An 18,963-nucleotide genomic window follows, 5' to 3' on the forward strand; every position below is an offset into this window, starting at 1 on the left:
GGGGGGGAAAGAAAAAGAATCCCTTTGCCCAACATGGCCGCCCACCCAGCAACTGAGTTGCAGCTTGGGAAGGATGGGTGCATTAGATTAATATATTAATAAATTTGTACTATATGTGTGTGTGTGGATGGGGTGTAGATACATGGAGTCCATAGGTTTATTCTGATTTTAGCGTGTATTTATGCTTTTACTTAGTACCTCAAACGAGATTTTTGGGGGGGGGGGTTAGGAGGGAGGAAGAAACGGGTTCTGTTTGAGGGGCGAAAAAGAAGATTGGGAGTGGGCGGAGGGAGCCGCGGCCACCTCACTCCGTTTTTTTTCCTCTCTTTCTCGTCCCGCCCCTCCGGACGAAATAGTCCGGGATCACTCCGCGCCTTCCCCTCACAGCCAAGGAGGGAAAAAGTAACAAGGCGCCCCTCAAGCGAGGTAAGCCGCCGCCAAGCGGGCGGGAAAAGAGCGAAGCCCCGCCCCCTTTCTCCCCCTCCAAGAGCGAGGCCCCGCCCTCTCCCCACCTCCCTCCAATCGCCGGCTTTCGCCTTCCCCCCCCCCGCGACCCCTCCCCCCCACGGAACGTCTCGCTTTGTGTACGGCGCGCGCGCACTTTCTCCCTCGCTGCCGCCCCCCCCCCTACGCGGCTGAGGTAAAATATATATATATATAAAAAAAGGAAGGGGGGAAAAGAGACGAATGAGGGGGTGAAAAAGAGAGCCGGGCGGTTCGAACCGGTTTCCAACGGTCTCCAACCGCCACCTGCGTTCCGTTGGCTGGCGCCCGCGCGCCGCCGACGCCATGGCGCACGCGCGCTCCCCTCACACACATTCTCTCCTTCCCTCTCGCGCCGCTGCTTCCCCTCCCCCCCTCCCCCCTCCCGCCAGCGGGTCGTGCCTTCCGTCGCGTCCGCCTCTCCCCTACATAACGGAATGGCGGCAACTCACCTTCCAGGCTCTGGCCGCCGCGGCTGCCGCCGCCGCCGCCGCCGCTGCTGCGCCTCCCGTCTCCCTCCTCAAAGCCTCGGAGGCTTGGCGCGTCCACACTCTTAAAGGGACACACACACCCCTCCTCGGAGGAGAAGAGCGGCCTAGCATGAGCTTCTGCGCACACCCCTCCCTCCCTCAAATCTCCGGTTTATTTTTTTTTCCCCGTTGAAAAAAAAAATAAAAAAATATGGTTGCGGGTTGATACTGAAGGAACAACACACACACACAAAAAGGGGTCCTGGCTGGCGGAGGGATACGGTGACGTCATTTCCTCCGTCCCGCCAAGCGGACGGCGGATTGGCTGGGGGAGTGACGTCACTGGCAGGCTGGCACACCCTAACCCAACCTGGTGAAGTTTGTCTGAGGCATAAATTATTTTGGGTGATTTCCCCCCTCCCTCCCCTCTGGTTCCTTCCAGGGTTTGGGGGGTGTCCTTTTTTTAAGGTATTTTCAAGCTAGAAAGGGAACAACAGGTGGTGGGGGAACAAGGGGATCAAGGTTGGCCATTCCCCATGGAAGCAGACATTGTGGTGTTAGCGCATCACGACAAATATTCAGCTATTGATGCATTTACGCTAAAATATGTTACTAATTTTTATTTCCAATTTCCCCTCTCTTTTCCAACAGATGCAAACGTTCTGGAGGTTTGGTTTGGCTCCGCTGTTGGGAACTCGTTGGCGCTCAAGTAGAAGCATGGAAGGCCACACCATTCCATCAAAGAAAGAAGTGTTGAAAAGAAGCGAGTCATCAGAAATAATCCCGCCACTGGGATTTTGAAGACTGGTTATTTAAATTATGCATACATACAGATATACATATAATTTTTTTAGAAGCATTTGAGATTACTCAACCACACCGAAGTCTCCATGGATTTCAACCCATTATGTGGGCAGTCTTACTTTTCCCCGCTAGATGATCAGTTGTCTATTGGGACATTTAATTAGTTAGTAACTTATTTAATAATTATTTAGTAACGTTCCAATAATGCATTTGCACTCAAAGAACTTATAAGACAGCTCACATCCATAACTTTTCAAAACAGGATTGCCTAAAAAAAACTGTAGATAGATCACAATAAAATCATCATTCTGGTTGAAACCAGGTCCAAACAAAGCATGTGTTGAACAGCCCACACGCACCCCACCCCGAAAAAAATAAATAAGTTAAATATCCAAATGGCCTGGTGGAGACAAGTTCTTAAAGTCAAAAAGAAGACACTAATAGCATCTCTCTCAAAGAGAACAGCATTTGATACAATGTGATCAGGGAGGAGAAACATGCTCCGTCACATCAAGCCAAAAAAATTGATGTCTACATAAACCTTGACTATAATGAAGGATTATGTGGGGTTTTGGAGGATTAAAAAAGTTATCAGTCATTAGTTTACTTCATCGTTGGGATTGACTCAAACTTTTAAAGCCATCAAAATGGACTGAGGTCTAAGACTTCCCAGTGACTTTGGCAGAAAATCAAAATGGCAGCCTTGGCTACTACAGAGGTGGACTTAGGGGAGCACCATGGGTTCGGTTGCCCTGGGCATGGAGCGTTGGGGGCACCTCAACTATGAGGTAGAATGGAAGGTGAGAGGCGGGGGGCACTGAATTTTGGCATTGTGCAGGGTGCGGCAGAAATTTGAGACTCCCAAGTTCTGCCACTGGCTGCAGTAAGAATATATATAATAAGTGAAATACTGTAGTTGACAATTGGCTGACTTTTTCCAGAATCTGTCTTCTTAGAACTGGGGTCACTGTGCTTAATGATAGGACTTGATGGTAGAAATCAAGATGAGGAACATCCCTTTGTAAATAGTTTGTGGCTCCTGGGATTCTTCCTCTGAATTAATACCTATAATTTCCACTGTCTTGTTGACAAGACACTGAACACAGTTGTTCCTGTTATATACGTTGAGCAAGTGCCCAGAGGCTCCGTCCTACTTCACTAAGCGTTTTAACACTGAAGGTCTTTAGCTAGTAGTTAATTACAGCTGGATATGTAGGTGGCAAAGTGTGCTGGCTTAACACCCGTGTCTCATAACGACTTAATGGTCCCCTAGTGCAATATTACTTGGGCTGCTTTGCCACAACAGATTCTGCTAGTTGGAAATTATGAACGAAGGGCCAACAAATTTCTGTAGCTCTGGGTACTTTAAAGGTGTTTTATTATGTTTCCACAGCGAGTGGGCAATGCCACAAAGTCAACAAGTCAGCAAATTCCGGTGGATACCCAAAGTTTTATTTAAAAGCAACAACTTCCCAGCATATTTCAAGCAGAGGTTACGCTTTATCTGGAAGTGCTGCTTTGGTTTCCCCTCAAACTAGATGGATCAGAATCACAACTCGTTTTGATAAAGATGTTGCATTGCCAAGACCTGAACTGCAGCCAAAGGTAACGCCAGCTGGCAGCCAGATTATAACATTATCATATTGATTGCAGTATGTGTAGCCCTTTATGAAAATGGCAAGAAGTTACTGGGAGCTTTAGGAGAGGCAATAAGTATTCATCAGAACAGGTGAATATTGGTTCCTTCAAAACATACTAGTTCAAAAGCCAGTTTCCAACCTCCTGTCACCAACAGAATTCAAAATGAATTCAGATGAAGGGGCAGTCTTGATTCTTAATAGATGGTGTCGCACAAGACGTCTCACATACCACATCCATCAAAATGATAGCATTGTGCTAGTTATGCAAAATATGTCCTCCTGATACACACATAATAAATTTATTTTAAAAACATTTTGCCTGACAGGCCACTAAAAAATAATTCAGAGAAAACAGTATCCTGTAATGTGCTTCAATTAAAATCATTGTTAACAACGCACCGAAGCAAATACAGTGGTGCCCCGCAAGACGAATGCCTCGCAAGACGGAAAACCCGCTAGACAAAAGGGTTTTCCGTTTTGGAGGTGCTTCGCAAAACGAATTTCCTATGTGCTTGCTTCGCAAGACGAAAATGTCTTGCGAGTTCCTGCGGGGTTTTTTTCCTTTCCCCCCCCCTTTTTCCCAAGCCGCTAAACCGCTTATCAGCTGATGGCTAAGCCGCTTATCAGCTGATCTTTAACCCGCTTAACAGCTGATGCTAAGCCGCTTATCAGCTGATCTTTAAGCCGCTTAACAGCTGATGCTAAGCCGCTTATCAGCTGATCGTTAAGCCGCTTATCAGCTGATCTTTAAGCCGCTTATCAGCTGATCTTTAAGCCGGCTAAGCCACTAATACTGTAGCGCTAAGCCGCTAAACCTCTAATGGGCTTGCTTCGCAAGACGAAAAAACCCGCAAGACAAAGAGACTCGCGGAACGGATTCTTTTCGTCTTGCGAGGCACCACTGTAATATCAAACAGAATTTTACAATTAATTTATATTTATTTATTGGCTTAAGTTGCAAATTGTCCTTCAGTAACAGGACATCTGGGGGGCAGAGAATTTAAAAACCTTTTTAGCTAATTAATTTTAAATTTCTTTAATTAATTAAAATAAGCTACCCGTAGCTGAAGGCTTTGACTGTTGAAATGATTCCCCAAATTTATATATCCTATAGTGGGTAACAGATTTATTTAGTTTAACAACAACAACAACAACCTTTGTTCCTGAATGCTTCTGGTGAGATAACAATATTTATGAAAGTAATATTGTTTCTGATAACTGTCTGTCTCGGGAGACAATGCAAAAGTGCACCTTTGGAAGCAAGTCAAACTGTTGGAGAGTTGCAGCGCCTGCTGTGGCCGTAGAGACCAATGCGGGAGAGAGATGTTTCATTGCCGACAGGGCAGATGAAGGGGCCCATTTGTGCAGCTGCAGATGCCCCATGGCGTTTCTTCTCTCTGCCCTCCTCCCAGTGCTCATTCCTCCTCTGGTCACAGCTGCAGCTACACAACCTGTCTGTCTGTCTCCAGGCACTGCGATCACCTGCAAGGGATTCCCATACGGCGGGGTTAATGTGCTTTGCCCATGACTCACTTCCATAAAGCAGTGAGCTCAACAGGCAGGCCTGGCAGACTTTCTTCATGCTATTGGTTGTGATAATAATGAGGGTGATGATGTAGTAATATTTATATTTATTTAGAAGACATCTGACATATATACTCTGGTTTCTCTTCAGATCGTATAAATCTTTCACCTTTTATTTAGAAGACATCTGAAGGCAGCCCTGTTTAGGGAAACTTTTAATGTTTGATGCATTACTGTATTTTAGTGTTTTGTTGGAAGCCGCCCAGAGTGGCTGGGGAAGCCCAGCCAGATGGGCGGAGTAATAATATATTATTATTATTATTATTATTATTATTTGCCCTGACTTTTAGGAGAAGCCCTCTTGATGCATCTTACAATAAAATTCTTAAAATGATTGGCTAAACACATAACAACAACAACATAAGATATAATTGAATAGGGTGCCAGCAATAAAATCAATTAACAGCTTGGTGGATTAAAAAACAAACAAACACACATTTAGAAGTCATAGGAAAGGGGCCCAACTGAAGCTCCTGGGGGAGGAAATGCCTCACAGTACGTTAAAGTAACATATAACTAAAATCTAAAATGAAACAGTAGACCATAGTATAGACCTGGGTTGGCTAACATTGTCCTCCATATATTATTGGACTCCCAACTCCCATCAGCCCCAAAAAGCATGGCCAACAGTCAAGGGTGATGTGAGTTGTAGTTCAGCAACATCTGGAAGGACACAGGTTCGCCACCTCCTGGTCTAGACTGGTCTAGAGAGAGCACAGTTAGTTGTGTTTGTCTCTGTCTGAAATCAGTGGGGAGTGTGGTCTCAGCTATAAAATACACTTTACTGAAAGTAATACTACTAATAATAATTTATTATTTATACCCCGCCCATCTGGCTGGGCTTACCCAGCCACTCTGGGCAGCTTCCAACAAAATATTAAAATACAGTAATGCATCAAACATTAAAAGCTTCCCTAAACAGGGCTGCCTTCAGATGTCTTCTAAAAGTCAGGTAGTTGTTTATCTCTTTGACATCTGGTGGGAGGGAGTTCCACAGGGCGAGTGCCACCACGAAGAAGGCCCTCTGCCTGGTTCCCTGTAACTTGGCTTCTCACAGTGAGGGAACCGCCAGAAGGCCCTCGGCGCTGGACCTCAGTGTAGAACAATGGGGGTGGAGACGCTCCTTCAGATATACTGGACTGAGGCCAGTAAAGTCAATTTACCTATTCAACATATGGATCTACTAGCTTCTAGTTGGGAAGGTAACAGCCTTAAGCTGTCTAATTGTAAACTGCAGCCATATGAAATTACTGCAGCCATCATGAAATATAAATGTATTTAGTTAGTGCTGCTGCCTGCTCATCATTGATGATGCAATGTCTGCTGAAAGTGAAAGATCTCTGGAACTGACTGACTGACTGACACTTTGATTGATTGATTGATTGATTGATTGAATTTCTTCCCCATTTTTCACCATGAGGTCTCAGGGTGGGTTACAGCAAACAACATACCATGCCTTATTTTGGGGTGACTGTCAGCCCTCGATCAGCTGAGCTTGCAAATGGAGCAAATGTGTGGGATCTACAATAAAATGTTATGGTGTACCCACACTCATAGTAACAGGAGTGCAAACTTCTGGAGCAGGGGTAGCTACCATATTGGCCCGAATATAAGCCGCACCTGAATATAAGCCGCACCTTTAAAACTGGAGGGGGGGGAGAAAAAAAGAAAAAATACCCAAATATAAGCCACTCTATTCCTCGCTGCTCCTGGCTGCATACTGGGTGGGAGGAGGAGTTACACTGCGTTGGCAGCGGCCTTTCCCCTTCCTTCCTCGCTCTCTCCCTTCCCGGCCTTGGGGGAGAGGATGGGGGACTACGCATGGGGCGGGCACCGCTTTGCGCACTCCTGGCACTGTTTGCCCCACACTCCTGGCTGCATACTGTAATGTCGTGAATATAAGCCACACTTTAACTTTTCACGGTCGGAATTTGGGGGGAAAGTGAGGCTTATATTCAGGCCAATACGGTAATTTGTGTCCCTCCAGGTGTTTTTGGATTCCCATCACCCAGGATCACTGGCCACACTGGTTGGGGCTTAAAGAAGCTGGAGTCGACTCCAACAGCATCTAGAGGGAAAAGTGGCAGAACGAAAGAGCAATGTCTGGGAATACTTACAAAGTGACAAAACTTTCTTTTTTTTAGAGAGAAGAGTATGTGTGAGTCGTATGATTTCTGTTTGATGCTGGGGATCACTGCGGGCATAACAAGTAGTGTGTTCACTTACCACTTTAAGGCATAATACTGTCATAATTAATGTTTTTAAACTTAATTACATGAAGCACAAGTCATGTTTTTATTCACACATATGTCTAAAGCATTATGACACATCTTTCAGGTTCATGAAGTCTAGGCAAATAAACCCCATTCACATAATTTTGATAATGTTGATGTTATTTGTCGGAAACATTTAAGCCAGGAATTTTCTTCTACGGTATCAACTAGTGTCGTAAACAAAATCTGCCCTTATTCCTTTATGGGGTACACAAGAGCCCTTATAGAGTCCTTTGCAAGTTCTCCATCGGTCGGAGAAAATAACAGAGGCCAACCAGATGAGAAGCAAAGCAGCTCGTAAGCCTGATCTTTATTGAACTGTTGCAACAGGGTGCTCCCTTCACACGCAGGAAAGGATGAGGACCCAGAACAAAGGTGTGTCCGCCCTTATATAGACTTTTGGAATTGCCCGCCCTGGAGTCCAAGACCACCCCAGAAACATCATACATGCGTCACACGGGACTGTCTAAAACAGAATCCTGAGTATGTTGTTTATCTCCTGCCTGGCAGGTTACCTGCTTGCATTATCTGGATTTTGGCCACTCTTTTGTTGATAAAGGTAAAGGGACCCCTGACCATTAGGTCCAGTCGTGACCGACTCTGGGGTTGCGGCGCTCATCTCGCTTTATTGGCCGAGGGAGCCGGCGTACAGCTTCCGGGTCATGTGGCCAGCATGACTAAGCTGCTTCTGGCGAACCAGAGCAGCGCACGGAAACGCCGTTTACCTTCCTGCCAGAGTGGTACCTACTTATCTACTTGCACTTTGATGTGCTTTCGAACTGCTAGGTTGGCAGGAGCAGGGATCGAGCAACGGGAGCTCACCCCGTCGCGGGGATTCGAACCGCCGACCTTCTGATTGGCAAGCCCTAGGCTCTGTGGTTTAACCCAGAGCGCCACCCGTGTCCCCTTTTGTTGATATAACTACTTAATTCCTGAATTCAGGTCACAGGCTCACCCTATTCACACCTTAAATGTGCCCTTTAGGCAGGATTTGTGAGCACAGAGAGAATGGGGAGGTTTTTTTCAGTTCTTCCCTCCTTGCAGAGAAACATTTGGTCAGTTTGGGAGAGTTCTGATATCAGGAATCACAAGACACAGAAACCAGTAGGAAAACACTTCAGTCTCCCAGGACATTCTGTACAAGATCCCAAAGTAGCTGTCTTATTACAAAAGAATTTCAGAAATAGACTGGAAAGAGAAGTTGCTGAATTGCAACTTATTACCAAACAAAGGGACGCGGGTGGCGCTGTGGGTAAAACCTCAGCGCCTAGGACTTGCCGATCGCATGGTCGGCGGTTCAAATCCCCGCGGCGGGGTGAGCTCCTGTCGTTCGGTCCCAGCTCCTGCCCACATAGCAGTTCGAAAGCACCCCTAAGTGCAAGTAGATAAATAGGTACCGCTTTATAGTGGGAAGGTAAACGGTGTTTCCGTGTGCTGCTCTGGTGCCGGTTCGCCAGAGCAGCTTCGTCACGCTGGCCACGTGACCCAGAAGTGTCTGCGGACAGCGCTGGCTCCCGGCCTCTAGAGTGAGATGAGCACGCAACCCTAGAGTCTGTCAAGACTGGCCCATACGGGCAGGGGTACCTTTACCTTTACCTTTTACCTTACCAAACTTAAAACCATGGAGAGACCTGGTCTGAATAGAGACATTGGATTCTTATCTCATTATACATCTCACCCCTTGTTTTTTCCTGTAAGGCCAACTGCAGTCATTAACAGTCGTCAACAGGTTTACCACACCTATCAACCAATCACCCATTCCCAACACCCTTCTGAGTAATACAGTGGTACCTCGGGTTACATATGCTTCATGTTACAGACTCCGCTAATCCAGAAATAGTACCTTGGGTTAAGAACTTTGCTTCAGGATGAGAACAGAAATCGTGCTCCGGCGGCGCAGCAGCAGGAGGCCCCATTAGCTAAAGTGGTGCTTCAGGTTAAGAACAGTTTCAGGTTAAGAACGGACCTCCGGAACTTAACCCGAGGTACCACTGTACCCCTCCCCACCCTCTCACTATATATAAGGATCCGTGACTTCTGTTTTAGTGTATCTGAAGAAGTGTGCATACACACGAAAGCTCATACAAACTTAGTTGGTTTCTAAGGGGCTACTGAAAGGAATTTTTTAATTTCCTGTACTGTTTCAGACATGTGGTTTATGTATTTATGTACGTGTTTGCCTTGTACATTTAATTTCTATATATTTGAGACCTTAAATTCTTATAACAATAGTAGTATACAATAGCCACAAATCAGTGCACAGTTAGGCATGCTTGTCCCATGGAAGGGAAGATTCACACTACACATCTGAGGCACAGTCAGTGCATATTTAAAGCACATGACTTTCTCCAAGGTATCCTGGGTGCTGTCGTGTCCCTTTCACAAAGCTAGAATTCCTAAGACCCTTAAACTACAGTTCCCAAGATTATTTGGGGGAAGTCAAGTGCTTTAAATGTGTGTTAGATGTGCTTTTAATGTGTGGTGTGGATCTTCCCGAAATCATTAGGGAGGGGTTGAAGGTGTACAAATCTGTATGGGATTATGACCAGTGCCTCATAGTGGCACACAGATAGATTTAATTATGGGGCCATAGGGTTGCATCGAGACTAAAGTTAGTTGCAGTTAAGTTCCATTGAAATCAATGCAAAAAGTTGGTTTCAGTTCATTCAAGTTCCATTGATACAGTGTAACTAACATGGTCTGGATCCAAACCATTAGTTTTCAAAATACAATGGTACCATACGCTTCAGGGTACATACGCTTCAGGTTACAGACTCCACTAACCCAGAAATAGTACCTCGGGTTAAGAACTTTGCTTCAGGATGAGAACAGAAATCGTGCTCCGGTGGCGCAGCGGCAGCAGGAGGCCCCCATTAGCTAAAGTGGTGCTTCAGGTTAAGAACAGTTTCAGGTTAAGAATGGACCTCTGGAACGAATTAAGTACTTAACCCGAGGTACCACTGTGCCAACAAGAAACCATCCTTTTTCAGTTGATTTATTCAGTTAATTTAATTGGTTAGATCATGGGTAGGCAAACTAAGGCCCGGGGGCTGGATCAGGCCCAATCACCTTCTAAATCCGGCCCGCAGATGGTCTGGGAATCAGCGTGTTTTTACATGAGCAGAATGTGTCTTTTTATTTAAAACACATCTCTGAGTTATTTGTGGGGCCTGCCTGGTGTTTTTACATGAGTAGAATGTGTGCTTTTATTTAAAATATCTCTGGGTTATTTGTGGAGCATAGGAATTTGTTCATTATTTTTTTTCAAAATATAGTCCCCCCCCCCCCACAAGGTCTGAGGGACAGTAGACCAGCCCCCTGCTGAAAAAGTTTGCTGACCCCTGGGTTAGATTAATCCAATAAAACTGCTTCTGGTGTATGAAAAGATGCCCAGCATCAATTGGATGATGATGACGACGACAACAACAATAGTAATAGTAACGATGGTGATGATAGTGTATAGACTATAATAATGATGGTGATAATGATGTAAGTATATAGACTAGCAGAGGGAGGCTGGGCAACTCAGCTAGTTTGGGTGAGAGATCTGCAGCAATACATTTCCTAGAATCTTTTTCATTCCACCTCTTGTTATAAGAATTTTGTGACTAAGGGCTAGGGTCTGAGTTTACTTTCTTCTTCTCTACCAGTGCCTTTTCTTCCTGTATTGTATCTTTCAAATGGTAAGCTTAAAGCAACGACTGTCCCATTTCCGATCTTTGTAAGTCACCCTGGGAGCCACTTTCAGTGGAAAAGTGGAATGTGAATGCTTTAATTAATTATAAAAACAACAGATTGCAAACATGATCTCTTCTGCCTTGCAGGAGGGCATATCTCTTCTAAGAGCTTGCCTTCAACACATACTCTGATAGTGATACAAAATAAGCTTTCTGCAGCAGATCAGCAACGGATTAAAGAAGCCAGTAAAATTAGAAGCATTTATATTGTATATCCCCTTCTACAAGCTTTCCTCAGTCTTTAATCGAAGACCCTGTTCCCAGATCACCTAGAATCCACCACGTGTTCCCACGGTTTCACCTTTCCTGCTTTTTGAGGACTCTGGCATTTTCTAGATTATTTTTTAAATTGTTTTCCAAATTTAAGCCTAAACCCCACAACAAATTCTATTATGTGCTGTATGTTGTCCAATTTATTCCCAATCTTTAAACTGCAAAAAAACCAAAACCACAACCATAAAACATGGAGCGATAATTTCCAAATTTTTACATACATTTTTAAATTGATTTCAAATACTTTTGATTGTCGACTTCCGGTCAGCGCCAGCAGCAATGGCGGACCTCCTTTGATCTTCGGAGGGGGTAGCCCAGTGGGAGATCGGGTCCTGTGCGCTCCGGCGAAGCGGGGGACCCTTAGAAATCGCAGGCGCGGACGCCTGCGAACGTGGAGGCTCGGCGGGCACCTTGGAGCGCCCCCCCAACCCGAAAGGAAGCCTTTTTTGAGGCTTCGGAAGGGAGCGGGGGAGAAGCGCGGTGCTGCGAGCGGATCGCTGCTCTCACTGAGCGAAGCCGCGTTGCCGTTGCTGGAGAGCGCTGACTTATTCCTGGGACATTCGGACTTAAAAAATTAACCGTGAGTAGAAGAATTGGATAAAAGAGCAATATTTGGATTAATTTGGAACATTTGTGAAAAGGCGGAAAAGTTTAAAGCTGTTTAAAAACGTCTGAATTGGCTACCGCGGTGGAAGCGTAAACAGGAAGTCCGCTTCACTGCACTGTATAAGGAATAAAGTAAAGAGATTTGGAGCTAAACGTGGGAAAATTGAACTGAAATAAGTGTTTCTTTCCGACCTGAGAACTTTGGAGGGATCTACCCTTTGGAGAGTTAAGGGAAAGACTTTTGACTTTACTGGACTGTTTAAATTGAAGGATTAAATGAGTGATCTGTCACTCAGCTGTCAAAGCTGTCAAAGCTGTTAAAGCTGTTTGCTGGCTGCAAAGGAGATACATTGTGGCCAATTCTACTGGGAAAAGATTGGAAAGGACTGGAAAGCTATATTGTGTCCTCTATTCTTGACTTTTTCTTACTTAGTATCTTTCCCCTGTTATTTCAAAAAGACAGTAACTTGCTAGGTGGTAACAGTGTCCATCTAGTGGGACTCTCTGCAATTGCAGGAAAGGAAAGGAATTTTCCACTTATAAACAGGAACATCAGACGTGGGAAAGGAATTTGACCTTCACTCTGTTATGGCTGATGGTCATAAGGACCAGTCAACTTTGAGATCAGGGAAACCTTGGACACATAGAAGGCAATCATCTGCTGGTTTGCCCGCATCGGCAATACAACCTAAATCTGGTGGAATGTCTGAGGAACTTTTAGCCAGTGCTCTGACTAAGATTAATGAATCAATACAGCAGTTAAGTACAAAAGTGGGGGAAACGAACAGGAAGGTGGAAGAGACGAATCAGAAAGTGGATATTGCAAACAGGAAAATTGACTTAAACACAGAAACATTAGGTAATTTGGAGAAAAAAGTAAACAGCAATACGGAATCTATCCAGAAACTGTTGCAAGACTCAAAGTCTATACAGGAAAAAACTGCTGCTGTAGAATTTAAATTGGGGCAATTGGAAACTGAAAAAGTACCAGACTTGCAGAAAGAGATTGCAGAACATAAGTTAACGTTATCTATGATTGACCTGAAAGACAAACAAACGAATCTTAGAATTAGAGCTGTTCCTGAGTTGGAGAAAGGTACCTTGATAGACTTTTTGACACAAGAATTTTTGGACTTTTGGAAATCGGAATTGAAACAAGAGGATTTTAAGATTGTGAGGGCTTTTCGACTGGGGAAAGGAGGAAGAAAGATCAAAATAAGGGACTGTTTGATCACTCTTCGATCCAAAGAAGAAAGGGACAAAATTTTGGGTTTACATTACGAAAAACCCTTGACAATTATACAATCAAAAGTGGAAATTTTTAAAGATATACCAAAACACCTTCTTGATTTAAGAAAGGACTTTGGAGACCTGGTGGACTTGTTGAGAAAAAATAAAATCCTTTTTAGGTGGGAATTTCCCCAAGGTCTATCCTTTAGCTTCAAAGGAAGAAAGACCAAGATCAGATCAGTGGAGGAAAAGAACAAGTTTCTGAGTGCATACGAAGAAGATCTACTGAAAGGATTGGGAAAAGACACTGCGATACCGGACAAGGGTCTGCAAGAAAAAGGGAAACCAACGCCACCGACAGATATAGACAACCTTCTTGGGGCTGTTGGAGGAGAAGGAGAGTAACTACAAAATGACACTACAAATTTTAAGCTGGAATATTAATGGCCTAAATTCGTCGGCAAAAAGGGGGAGAGTATTTCATACATTGAAAAAAGAACATTTGGACTTGATTTGCCTACAAGAGACTCATGTGACAAGGCTACATCGGAAAATTTTGATAAATAAAAGATTGGGAGAGGAATTTATCTCATCGGATAATGTAAAAAAAAGAGGGGTAGTACTTTATGCGAAGGAAAGCCTGTCACCAAAATTTATATTTAAAGATGACCAAGGAAGATATATAGCAATTGAAATTCAATTCCAAGGACAGAAATTTTTTATAATAGGCGTATACGCACCAAATGAGGGAAAATCAGAATTCTTCAAGAAACTGCATGAAACTCTCCTGGACTATCTGGATTACAACATTATTTTGATGGGAGATATGAATGAAGTAGTGTCTACAAATATGGACAAAGCCCAAAGACAAACAGTGACAAAAGATGGAAGACTGCCAAGGACATTTTTTGAAATGACTGACAATATGGATCTTGTGGATATTTGGCGAATAAAGAACCCCTTGGAAAGAGAAGGAACCTTCTTCTCTGAAGCAAATATGACATGGACAAGAATAGACCAAATCTGGACAACTAGAGGACTGGCCCCTAAAATTAAAAAAGCGGTGATCTGCCCGAAAATCTGCTCTGACCACAATCCAGTAAAGATTGAAATGATATCAACGCCAATTGGGGCCTTTAGATGGAGGATGAATGACTCCTTATTTAGGAATGAGGAAATTATTAAAAAGGCTCAGAAGAATTTGAGAGACTATTTTGAAATAAATTTGAATACTATGACAGAAAAAAGAGTGATTTGGGATGCCAGTAAAGCGGTGATGAGAGGATTTTTGATACAACAAAATGCAATTAGGAAAAGATATCAAAATGAGAAGAGAGAAAAAATTTTGGAGAAAATTAAAGATGGAGAAAAAAGACTGAGAGCGAAACCGAACTCACAGGAGATTTTAAAAGAGATAAAGCTATACCAAGTACAATATATGAAATTGATGAACCAGGAGATAGAATGGAAGATCAAACAGATGAAACAAAAGACTTTCGAATCGGCAAATAAATGTGGGAAGTTACTGGCCTGGCAAATGAAAAAAAGACAAAAGCTGAATACGATTACGAACTTGGTTGTAGAAGGGAAGAATATACAGAATCCTGGAGAGATTCGGAAGTGCTTTCAGAATTATTTTAAACAGTTATATACGCAGGAGACTCAGAAAGAACTAGACATTGACCGATTTCTGGAAAATAATGGATTCCAAAAAATATCTCAAGACAGTAAATCAATATTAAACTCTACTATATCTGACCAAGAAGTGGAAGGAGCCATTCAGAATATGAAATTGGGCAAATCTCCAGGGCCGGATGGACTAACTGCAAAGTACTACAAAACTTTGAAAGAATGGTTACTGCAACCGTTGAAAGAACTTTGTAATGAAATACTACGGGGAGGAAAAGCACCCGAGTCGTGGAAAGAAGCATACATTACACTTATACCAAAAACCGAAGGGGAGAAGACACAGTTGAAGAACTACCCTTCAACCTCCCATATCCCTACTAAATGTGGATTACAAAATTTTTGCCGAAATTATGGCTAAAAGATTAAAAAATGTATTGGTAAAAGAGATTCATAAAGACCAGGCGGGCTTTCTCCCTGGGAGACATTTGTCAGACAATACTAGGAACATCATTGATATTCTGGAAAAATTGCAAGTTAACATCAATACTAAAGCTGTTTTAATATTTGTAGATGCAGAGAAAGCGTTTGACAACATTTCTTGGAGCTTTATGAAGAAAAATTTGCAGGGGATGGGGGTAGGCCAAAGTTTCGAAAATGGTATAAGTGCAATTTATTCGGAACAAAAAGCTAAGCTTATTGTGAACAATGTAGTTACAGAAGAATTTAAGATAGAGAAAGGAACAAGACAGGGTTGCCCAATCTCCCCATTGCTTTTTATATCGGTCCTCGAGGTTCTGCTCAATATGATTAGAAAAGACCAATTGGTTAAAGGTATACAACTCGGAGCTAAACAGTACAAATTGAAAGCTTTTGCCGATGACTTAGTTTTGACATTACAGGAGCCAGAAGCTAGTACAAAAAGAGTGTTACAATCAATCCAAGAATTTGGTCAAGTAGCAGGTTTTAAATTAAACAAGATGAAAACTAAGGTATTAGAGAAAAATCTTACAGAGATAGAGAAGGAGAGGTTTCAGAAAGAGACAGGATTAACAATTGTTAATAAAGTGAAATATCTAGGGGTGAATATGACTGCCAAAAATGTGAATCTGTTTAAAGATAATTATGAAAAATGTTGGTCAGAGGTGAAGAAGGATTTAGAAATATGGTCAAAATTGAAGTTATCATTGTTGGGCCGAATTGCAGCGATAAAGATGAATGTATTGCCTAGAATGTTGTTTTTGTTCCAAACATTACAAATTGTGGATAAAATGGACTGTTTCAAGAGGTGGCAAAGAGATATTTCCAAATTTATCTGGCAGGGCAAAAAGCCTAGAATAAAATTTAAGATACTAACAGACGCAAAGGAAAGAGGGGGATTTGCCCTGCCAGATCTTAAACTTTACTATGAATCAGCCGCTTTTTGTTGGCTGAAAGATTGGCTACTTCTTGAAAATGTGGACATTTTAGATTTAGAAGGTTTCGATAATGTGTTTGGGTGGCATGCATATTTATGGTATGACAAAGTCAAAGCGCATAAGGCCTTCAAGAATCATATTGTCAGGAAAGCATTATTCAATGTTTGGGTGAGATATAAGGATTTGTTGGAAAGTAAAACACCAAGGTGGCTGTCACCAATGGAGGTCAAGGCTTTGAAAAAAACAAATATGGAGACAAATTGGCCAAAATATTGTGAAATTTTAGAACAAGTTGGAGATAAATTAAAATTGCAGAGCTTTGACAAATTAAAAACTAAAGTTCGAGATTGGCTGCATTATTATCAAATAAGGGAGGTTTTTAACTTAGATAAAAAGATTGGTTTCCAGGAGGAAAAATCTAAACTGGAAACGGAATTGTTAGAACCTAAAACTAAAAATCTGTCAAGAATGTATAATCTGCTGTTGAAATGGAATACACAGGATGAAATGGTTAAATCTGCTATGATTAAATGGGCGCAAGATGTTGGACATAATATTATGTTTGCTGACTGGGAACGGTTATGGACCACAGGTATGAAATTTACGGCCTGTATCGCCTTAAGAGAAAATATAATGAAAATGATTTACAGGTGGTACTTAACCCCAGTCAAGCTAGCAAAAATTTATCATCTGCCTGATAATAAATGTTGGAAATGTAAAGAAAATGAAGGTACTTTTTTTCACCTTTGGTGGACGTGCCCAAAGATCAAGGCCTTCTGGGAAATGATATATAATGAATTAAAAAAGGTATTGAAATATACTTTCTTGAAGAAACCAGAGGCCTTCCTCTTGGGCATGGTCGGCCAATTGGTGCGAAGGGAAGACAGGAATTTCTTTATGTATGCGACAGCAGCGGCAAGAATACTTATTGGGAAATACTGGAAGACACAAGAATTGCCTACCCGAGAAGAATGGCAGAGAAAAGTGATAGACTATATGGAACTGGCTGAGATGACCGGCAGAATTCGAGATCAAGAAGAAGGGTCGATGGAAGAAGATTGGAAAAATTTTAAAATATATCTTCAGAAATACTGTAATATAAAAGAATGTTAGAAAAGGTTGGAGAAGAATATTAGACCGTATTGGCAGACAGAGTACAATGGAATAAGTAAATATGAAGTGTAAAATAAAAATAGAGGAGAATTAAATACTTTCGAATGTTAAAATAAGTAAATGAAAAGAAGGTTGAAGGATTTGCTGGAGATACGATTTAAATTAGAATACAAAGCAGAGAAGTGAGAGGAAGTCACGGAAATAAGTAAATGGGAAAACGGTTCTAATGGTTTAATTTGATTTTTTGTTACTTTTTTATTGTGATTTTTTGTCTTTTGTATTTTTCTTTGTACTGTGTGGTTTTTTTTTTGTAGGATGTATGTGATTTGTTTTTCCTTTTTTACTTTTTTCTTTTTCTGTAATCTTAAAATTGGAATAAATATTCTTTAAAAAAAAATCAAATACTTTTGATTGTCTAAAGTAAAAAATGGACACACTTTTAAAAATATCTCAGAGCTGCTAATGTCATTAAATAAGTGCACTTTTATGAGCATTTACCACCACAAAGCATTTGGGTTTCTGCAAATGGAATAGAAAACAAGACCCCAGAAGATGACAGTTAATGGGATAGAGATTAATAAAATGTGTATCACATATTATTGCCTTTTAAAATTAACATAAGAAATGGAGAGATGCATGGAAGAAGACATGACAAATAAAAGGATAAGATTATTCCTTCTTTCAGCTGTGAAATCCTAGAGGACATTTGTTCCTCGGCCACTCGAATCCAGAGATAACCAAATTACAGGACTGTAGTTGTGTTATGTGCACAACATTTGTCATGGGCATATTTAACAGGATTTCCTTTGGTCAACGTAAGAAGGGCAGGCTAGGTCAGGCTACTGGTGGCCTATGTAGTCCAGGACGCAAGGGAGAAACATGCTAAGAGGAAGGTACGCTTGGCAAATCCACACCGTGATCAACTCCCACCCAGAAACCAATGTCCCCACTGTGGAAGGACGTGTGGATCCAGAATTGGCCTCCACAGTCACTTACGGACTCACTGTTAAAACCGTGTTTATGGACCAAAGACTTTGGGTATAATATACAGTTAAAAGATTGGGAAAAATTGTGGAAAGAAGGATTAAAGGACTGCATGCAATGCCTTAAAAGAAAATGTGATGAAAATGATGTACAGGTGGTATATTACTCCTGTGAAATTAGCTAAAATGTATAAAGTTAGTAATAAATGTTGGAAATGTAAAGAAAAAGAAGGAACATTTTATCACATGTGGTGGGAATGTAAAAAAGTGAAAAACTTCTGGGAAATGATATATAATGAGATGAAAAAGATGTTGAAATATACATTTATTAAGAAACCAGAAGCATTTTTACTTGGCATTGTAGGAGATGATATAAGTAGAAAGGATTGTTTTTATATGCTATGACGGCGGCAAGAATATTATTGGCACAAAAATGGAAGCAAGAAGAATTACCGACGAAAAAAGAATGGAGGATGAAATTGATGGACTATGCAGAATTAGATAAATTAACAGGAAGGATTCGAAACTTGCAGGACCAGAGATTCTCAGAAGACTGGAGTAAATTTACGAACTATTTGAAAAGCGACTGTGATGAACAGACTACGCTAGTAGGTTTGCAAGAAGTTTTGTAAGGTGAATTATTTGAAATATTGCAAGAAAGATAATGAGGAGAATTATTAGTTAAGGACAATTAAAGGTAATATGAAGTTAAGAAATGCATAA

At 41.9% G+C, this 18,963-nt stretch overlaps 2 protein-coding genes across 2 annotated transcripts in view; one reads left to right on the forward strand and one right to left on the reverse strand.

Annotated features, from left to right (window-relative positions):
• POGZ (pogo transposable element derived with ZNF domain) overlaps positions 1-1,110 on the reverse strand; it is a 37,552-nt gene extending 36,442 nt beyond the window's left edge. The window contains exon 1 of the mRNA XM_080985983.1: positions 936-1,110. The gene's annotated coding sequence lies outside the window, so the exon portion shown is untranslated. The remainder of the gene's footprint in view (positions 1-935) is intronic.
• Positions 1,111-2,535: 1,425 nt separating this feature from the next.
• The window catches only part of LOC308465790 (methanethiol oxidase-like), a 55,313-nt gene continuing 38,885 nt past the window's right edge, over positions 2,536-18,963 (forward strand). Inside the window, 2 exon segments of the mRNA XM_080986027.1 lie at positions 2,536-2,557; positions 3,151-3,362. Of these exon segments, the coding sequence (XP_080842153.1) occupies positions 2,551-2,557; positions 3,151-3,362 (219 nt within the window). The 5' untranslated portion in view covers positions 2,536-2,550.

This window comes from Podarcis pityusensis (genome assembly GCF_964106645.2).
Source record: "Podarcis pityusensis genome assembly, chromosome: 16".
In the NCBI taxonomy this organism is placed as follows: domain Eukaryota; kingdom Metazoa; phylum Chordata; class Lepidosauria; order Squamata; family Lacertidae; genus Podarcis; species Podarcis pityusensis.